The sequence below is a fragment of the Camelina sativa genome, chromosome 12 (genome assembly GCF_000633955.1).
Source record: "Camelina sativa cultivar DH55 chromosome 12, Cs, whole genome shotgun sequence".
Taxonomy (NCBI): Eukaryota; Viridiplantae; Streptophyta; class Magnoliopsida; order Brassicales; family Brassicaceae; genus Camelina; species Camelina sativa.
Genome location: NC_025696.1, coordinates 30,727,935 through 30,736,708, shown reverse-complemented (window position 1 = coordinate 30,736,708; position 8,774 = coordinate 30,727,935). Strand labels below are relative to the sequence as shown.

Here is an 8,774-nt window from a genome sequence, read left to right as displayed (position 1 = left end):
CAATTATCCCAAGGGTCCAACTCATTTACAGTTAACCAAAACTAAACCGATGGAACAAAACCGGCCGGGTTCACAAACCGAACTTAACCGGGGACCGTGAAACCCTAATTTGCAAAACGAAAAACTCGTTTGCAGCCGCCGCCCATACTTGCGGATACTCAGCCGGAACAGGACCTCCGGTGAGCCTGGACGACGGTAGCCGAACAGAGATGGTGATCCAAGATCCGTTTGCCATCCTGCCACCGTAGAGCCGTTTTGGGGAGGAGGAAGAGATCCGATCTGCCCNTTTTTTTTTTTTTTTTTTTTTTTTGTTAAAGGGTATTCAATTTATAAAATATAATGCCCAATGGGCTATTTCCGGAGTAGGCCCATTTTACAATTATCCCAAGGGTCCAACTCATTTACAGTTAACCAAAACTAAACCGATGGAACAAAACCGGCCGGGTTCACAAACCGAACTTAACCGGGGACCGTGAAACCCTAATCTGCAAAACGAAAAACTCGTTTGCAGCCGCCGCCCATACTTGCGGATACTCAGCCGGAACAGGACCTCCGGTGAGCCTGGACGACGGTAGCCGAACAGAGATGGTGATCCAAGATCCGTTTGCCATCCTGCCACCGTAGAGCCGTTTTGGGGAGGAGGAAGAGATCCGATCTGCCCTTCGTCGAGGAGGTTTTCACGCTCAGTCGTGAGAGAAAAGAGGCAGCAGGGAGTAGATGAGCGGACCTTCGACGGTGGCTTAGCTCCGCCGGATCGGAGACTACCTCCCCTATCATAACCGATCCCGTGAAGCCTCCAAAATCTCCAATCCTCCGATCTATCTACCTTCTTCTCTCGTTCGTCGCCGTGAATCTCCCTCTTCCGCTCCGCGTAGCAACTCCTCCGGTAGAGCTCTTACCAGCGGCGTCTCGCGGATTCTTCTCCTCTCCACCGCTCCCTTGATTCCGTCCATCAGCCTCGCCGGTAACATGCAAAGAGTCACGAATGAAGAACCATGGGCCGAGGGGTCCTCGCAGTCACCGGAATTGACGGAGGACCCAGATCGGAGCACGAGCTTGTGGTCAGAAGAAGAAGGATCTGGGGGAGAGAAAAAATCGCCGCGCGTGACTCTCACTCGCTCGACTTTTTCTCTCGACTAAGATTCTAGTTTAATCCTTTGTGTATGACTTGGTGAGCCGTGCATTTATGTCATTGTTTCTCTGTTTTTCCAGATTTGTTGAAGGAATGGCTCCAGTGTTTTCGAGATCTGCCTGGTTTTGCACTTGGAATCTAATACAAGTAATTTTACAAGATGAACATTTATACACAAGATAATCTGTTAACTTTTAAATGAAATTGCATCCAACTTATTGTTATTTTTTTTGCGGTTTGCAGAATGATCTGGTTCATGGTTGGGGAATGGATATGAAACTTGGGTACTGTACTCAGGTAAAGTCCCCATTTCTTGTTTTCTTCGTCATTAAGACCTCACAACAGCGCTACCTTTCATTATTAGCATTGTGACCTGATTGCATTCTCTAGATGAATTGGTTTTAAATGTTGTTATAGGTGACCGTAGCAACAAAGTAGGCATTGTCGATAGCAAATATATCTTTCATCAAGGCATTCAAACACTAGGTGGAAGTGATGATCCTGATAAGAAGGTCAGCTACTCTACTTCAATTCCCCCTCCATCTTCCCCTTGTAAAATACCAAATATTGAATTATCTCTCTTCCTAATTATTACAGAACTCAGCTTGCAGTGATGTGACTCGGGTAAGCACTATTTTAACATCCAATTACTCATTTCCTGACTGTAAAATAAACAGACGTCTCACAACTTTGATCACCTTTTTTTTATATAAACAGAAACGAGGTTCTCCGGCTTTTGATTCAAGAACAGAAGTGAGTTTATTTCCCGATGATGAAAATGGTTTTGTCCGTAGAGCAGGAGTGTAATTTGTGTGTGTTTTCTTGAACAGATACGGAGGCAATCAAACATGGGAGCTTCGAACTTTTCAAGAACGGTGGAACCAAGCTGTTGTAGAAGACAAGAATTGGGTCGACCGGTCTTCATCAACTCGGAATCGAATTGGCAATAACCGGAGATTAAAACGAAGTAGTGTGATTCCAAGTTTAGTGCAGAGGAAAGCTAAAGAGACTACAACATTAAAAAAACATTTACAGTTTTTACTCAGATTATATATAGAAAAGTTTTTGTTTTTTTTGGGGTTCTCATTGTTATATATAACTATATAAGTCAATAGTTTGATCATTTTACTCTCTTTTGATTAGTGTAGTTTTTGTGGTCTTCTTTTTTAGATGTGGTTTGATTAATTCCAATTATTTTAGCATGTTTTCTTGTAAAAAAGGGTTCATATTAAAGTGGGATTTAAAAAAACAAATTTAGGGACAGAGTACAAATCTTTGTTTTTCTTCTTTTATTGTATTGTACAAAAATTATAATTTTAGAAAACAAAAACAAAAAAATAGAAGTTTAACAATTTGAATTTCAATTTAGTTTAAAAAAACCCCAAAAAAATAAGTTTTTAGAAAGAAGGAAAAATTACAACCCGCGGCGTAGCGCGAATATCAACCTAGTATTACGTAATAGCACTAAAGGCCTTCCTAATAAAACAAGAAAAAAATACACGCAAGAGGCATTATCTCTTTAATTTAAATTATGTTCATCGATTTTGATTTCCATACATATGTAAGTTGATATAGTCGTGTGCCTACTCAGCTGCATGAGGAAATGAAATAGGAATTATTAGCACGTATAAATTCATGACAAGTTGAGAAAATATAATCATCGAACAAAAAATAGTACACTTGCCATTTCAAACGTCAACCGAGTCATATCAATTGGCAATAAGTGAAAAGTCCCTAACCTTTTATATATTACTCAAATCCCTTCACATCTATTCAATATGGAATCTTTTATCCACACGCCCACTTGAGATAATGACATTTCTAGGCATTAATCTCAACATAATCCATCACGCCTCCTCGAAATAATACTATATTTTTTTAGCTCTCTCGATGGAATTGGGCCTTCCTTTGGATTATCAATTAATGGGATGATTGGGATTCTATCCGGGCCGGACTAATTTATGGGCCAACGTGTATAGACTCTGATACCATGTTAGATTTGGGCTTATTTTGGGTTTCCAACTAAAAACCAACTGGCAATTAGTGGATTGACCCTAACCCTTTATATATTAATGATAGTCTCTTTAAACTTCCAATATGGAACTTAACACGCCTCCTCGAGATGATAACTCCATCTCGAACCGATTCCACTTGGACCGATAATAAACCCCTTCTTGGGCCTCTTACTTGGGTTAACAAGAGGCATGTTCGTATCCAATTTTCTAGGTCGCTTTTTCTAGGTCCACCAGAAATTGAACCTTGGGCTCTGATACTATGTTAGGTTTGGCAGTGTGATGAGAGGCAACGCTATCAAGAAGCCAAGGAGTGAGGTTAGGATGGGAACCACTGGTGGTGTGATGAGCCTGAGGACGCCATTGTGAAGCAGGAAGAGGCAGATGAGGTGCCGAGGAAGGAGCAGACCCGCAGTAAAAGTTGAATTGATGAGCAGGGTAAGAGAACTGTGGTGAGGGCTGGTGATATTGCGGACAACGTTTAGCACCATGGCCTTGAACACCACTGATTTGACACCGTCCAAGGTAAGGTCGCGAGAGGCGAAAGCCACCACAAGAGGAGTGAGAACCACCAAGATATGTCTAACGAGAGAGGTGTGTCGTATTTGCTGTTGCAGGAACAGAAATGTTGTTGGTTTCACCTGCAGCCTTCAAAGCGTTTTCTCGCACAATGCGTTTTTCCTGGAGCTCATCAATAGAAATTGGTGTGTCACGTTCTTGCACCATTTCAACAATAGCTCTGTAGTCTTCATTGAGGCTGCTGGTAATGTAGTCAAGAAGGTCTTCATGTGGTAAAGGTTCATCAACCAATGCGATCTGATCTGTTTTGTCAATAATACCACGCACGTAGTCATTCACAGACTTGTTACCTTTGTTACTGTCCTTGAGTTGATCTCTGATTTGACAGATGCGACCACGTGAGTACTTCCCATAAGTGTTGGAGAGAATCTCCCAGTTGTTGCGGGTGGTTGTGGTGCGAGCAACAATGGACTGGACATGAAGAGAGAGAGATCCAAGCAAGGAGCTGAAGAGGAGCTTGTCTTGACGCTTCCAGGCAGCAAAGTTAGGATTAACCTGAGTTGCAGCAGCATCAGTGGTGACCGTTTCTGATTGTATGTTGTCTTCATCAGCAATAAAGCAGTAAAGTTCATGTGCTTCGAGTAAAGAGCGGATCTAGAGATGCCAAGTGAGGAAGTTGTTGGGCGTGAGTTTAGTGATGTTGCTCATGTTGAGAGAGATCAGCGTTTTGTGAGGTTCAACGACGTTAAAAACAGTGGCTGATTTAGAGGAGGTAGAGGAGGCTTCAGATGCCATGATGAGAAAGAGAAGAGAGATGAGAGAAAGAAAAGAAAAAAAACAAGAGATTGCGTTAAGGAAGAAGAAGAAGGAGGCGTTGAAAATAAAAATTATGTTTGGATCAGTTGCTCTGATACCATGTAGAATGTGATAACTGATGATTCTTATTCACAGCAGAGAGCACATACTTATACAAGAGTTTGTTAGGATCGTATTCCAAAGATACTTGGAGATTACGACATCTATACATGACAAGAACAATATAGAGATAAGTTCTATCAATGCTAAAATATAGAGATCAAATCTATCTACACTAATAATTTTCATTTTAAATTAAAACTTTTCTTATAGTTTCCCGTATCTAGTGCGATTGAAATATTACCACCATGGTCCATGAACATGGTGCATTGAGGAAACACGATTTCTTGAATAATTCAGACTTGTAATTGATATACATTTATATTTTTAGATTTACAGGTGTATATGTTCACAATTTTTGGAATGGATTAGTTCAAAATTTCTACTCATCTATAAAATGAGCTCAATGCATGGTTCATATGTTTTCGTACCTCTCCAACAAACCCATATTTAAAAGGGATATTTGCATTCTCACATACTTTCTCATAGTTTAATCACACACACACACCCATTTTGTGCTATCACTATACTTTCAACATGTAAAATGACCATATACACCCCTAACTCATCTCTAACATTTATTTTTTATATTTTCTCTTTCCTTCTCATTTCTCTTTCTCTCTCTCTCTTCTCTTTATCCTTTGTTTTTGGTTCTTTTTCTTCAACATTTGTTTTTCATTTTATTTAAATAATATATTTCAACTGTAACGTGTAGATAAACATTGTTTGCATATTGTTTCCAAATAAAATAAAATAATTTATGAGTCCAATATAAATCAAATACAATTGAATTAGTGCTTACAGTCAAATCAACATTTTCTAAGTCCAAACTAAATTAAATAAATAATTATAAATTAATAAATTTATTTAACTGAAATTTCAATATGAAATAGATTGTTTGTCTACATACTTTAAGCTTAATTTAGATGCATAATGGATTAACAAAATATTGTATCCATAAATAGTTATCTATTTGAATATGTTTTTAGAAATATGGATGACCATTTTTGGTTTTAGTATTTGAAAGATATCTCAAATGATGAGAAAGGGGAAAATACAGTTGTGTCAATTGTTCATGGTTGCTCATCCACCAAAATAATATTCTCATTGATGACATGTGTTACTAGTATCCACAAATTCTATTAGTATCCACATAACGAAAAATATATGGATATGATGTTGTTGTTGAATTGTAAACCTTAAATCTAAGACCTAAACCCTAACCCTTAAATGCTAAACCTAAAATATTGACACTAAATCCACATAAGCCCTAAAAACTAAATCCTAAAATTGTAAAACTCTAAACATTTTAAACCTAAATATAAATTGATGTTGTCGTTGTAGCCTGAACCCTAACTATAAGTCTTAAACCCTAACCCCTAAATCCAAAATAATGACGCTAAATCCATATAAGCCCTAAAATCTAAATCCTAAAATTATTACTAGTACTATCCACAAATTCTGTTGGTACCCACATGACCACAGTATCCACATCATCCACATAATCCTTAATACCTGAAACTTAAATCCTAAACCCTAAACCCTAAACCCTAAACCATAAGTCATTCATTTTACTTCACATGCGTAAGATATCCACAAAAGTGAATCCACACAATCACATCCAACCAAGCAAATCATCACATATTCAAATTATGAATTTAATATTCTAATTAACTATCCAAAAATAAATACCCACAAATGTTTTTGAAGCAAGACTTGTGTTAGCTAACTCTATTAGTTGAGAGAAGCTCTGCAACGTACAATGTCTTTTTCACAAGGTTTGTATTTCTGTTGAGTTCATGTAAAAGAAATCCTTAAAGTCTTACCTTTACTTTGAATAACAACATCATTAACTTTGAATAATTATATTAGTTATTTGAAATTTAATTATCCATGACTAATTTACCAAACTATAAACTTTTTGATTAATAAGGTTACATATGTTTAAAGAAGATAGACCCATAAGCCTGAGAGTAAACAAGGGATCCACTAAGAGAGTTGATGGTCAAAGCGTTACATCAATCAAACTATAGTAAAATGAAAATGAATAGTGTATCTATTATGTTATGGAATGTAATATCCGTAAATACTTCCCATGCTGTTAAATTTTTCAGTTTTACCGCCGGTCTATATTTTTTTTATAAATAAATAATATAATCTATAAATGTAATTAAAATCTTTTATAATTTTAAAATATACTATAGCTTGAATAAATTAATTATGGATTGTATAATTTCATGTAATTTTTTGCTTTATTATATAGGGAGAATATCCTTTTAATTTACTTGAGTCAACAAATATAGTGTTATGTGATTAGTTACTTTTGTTTACAATGTAGGAGTAATAGTATTTTATATTAAATATTTTATAATTATATGTTTATACTATTATTTTATTTTGTAATTTAGGTTGTTTAATCCATATATCATTTTAACAAAATTGTATTTATAGTTGTGCAATTTATTTGAAGTGGTGGAGTATTTTTTGTTTGTATAGTTGTATAATTGTATTTCTATCAATTGTTTTTTTATTAGTATTGATCAGAAATATATAAAATAAAATATTATATCATTGCTGTATGGTCGGGCTAATATTTTGGACTCCTGTCTTTTTGTACGAAAGGCCCAATTTTCTTTTCTTTTTTTTTGNTCTTTTTGTACGAAAGGCCCAATTTTTTTTTTTTTTTTTTGTCTCCACCGAGTGAAGCAGAAAGTCTCCATCAAAAATTATGTCTGAATTTTTTTACCCTTATCATCTTCCTCTATCTGGTTTTGGTGGATCTGAGAAATCAGTCAACAATTATGTCTGAATTTTTGTTTTCCTTATCATCTTCCTCTATCTGGTTATCGTAAATCTGAGAAATCAGAACTTCGTTGATAATATGAATCTGATATTCGAAGCTTTCATCTCCATAATGTTTAGGGTTTAGGGTTTAGGGTTTAGGGTTTCATATCGGTTTCATCACCAGAATTCAAGAACTGAGCTGATTATCAAATAGTTCCAGGTTAATTAATTTCTTCTCTCTGTCATTTATGTAAAAAATTGTTTGTGAATTTTATGTTGGGTCTCTCCTTCTCAATAAGATTGGTTGTTAATCAGATTGTAGATCTGAAAATTTGGAAACTTGCGATGCAATTTTTACGGCCATCGATGATTCAGCTATTATAATGTGTTCCAGGTAAATTAATTTGTTATTTCATATTATAAATAAATTTCTTTGTTTCCGATCAAGGTTTTGTTTTTCCCATGTAATATACTCATATCATATTGATTGTTTATAAGATTGTAATTCATCAAATAAGGAAACAGTTTGGGATCGGATTGCGTCGGACACTAAATTTACCTATTGCGGCGCACAGTAAAGTTATCAGCTATGGACGTTATTTGAGGATTGATCTAATATGATGTGAAGCAAATATTCAATCTTTATGTTCTGTATACATGAATAATACACCCTTGAGAAAGATAAGTACAATTACGGTTTATAGATATCTCAAACGACATTGAGTTGTATTCATAATGTAATGAATAATGGTTTACTTTGTGTTAATTTGTTCTTTCTGTTGGTTTTTGTTTCTTCAGATTGAAGTTCATACATGTAACAAAGTACTCTACCAGCACTTGGCGTCTAACATTTATTACAGATTGAGGTTAGTATCTATATATGCATTCAACGAACTTAGTTTTAGAGATTTGAGTGTGTTCACTGCATTGACTTTTAACACAAATATTTGGATATCAAGAGGTTTCAACACAAATCTCGGATAAGATCGGCAAAGAAGGCAAGTGTATTGATATGTAAGCTACGAAATTGGTGGAGAAAATATAAATATTTGGGGGGAAAAAGTTTGGGTTAGCAAGATGTATAAATGAAATGGGCTTGGACCTTGATCTGTTAGTAATGTTTAATTGTCGAACCCAATCCGTTTCTTAAACCCTTTTTAAAAATTAACTCAATGGCAGTATTGTAAATAAGTGGAAAGGTCAGGATTTATTTCATAATTGTACTTGGAAAATGTATATATAAATTTATTTTTATTATATCAAAACTCATTATATTTTATCCGAACTCATTACACATTTTAACAAACCCCAGCACGTTCACATTGACCTTTGTTCGAGTCAGTGAAAATAAATTGACAAACTGATGAGGAAAGAAGAATCATTCAACGAATTCAATCTTTAACCTATAATTT

The 8,774-nt window shown here is 35.7% G+C and overlaps 1 protein-coding gene across 1 annotated transcript; it reads left to right on the top strand.

Annotated features, from left to right (window-relative positions):
• Positions 1,381-3,513, top strand: LOC104732942 (the record flags this gene model as incomplete). Its single annotated transcript, XM_019233706.1, has 6 exons — positions 1,381-1,429; positions 1,550-1,644; positions 1,730-1,756; positions 1,850-1,889; positions 1,971-2,205; positions 3,414-3,513. Coding segments are annotated over 6 exons (546 nt in total), but the record flags the coding sequence as incomplete, so codon positions are not given.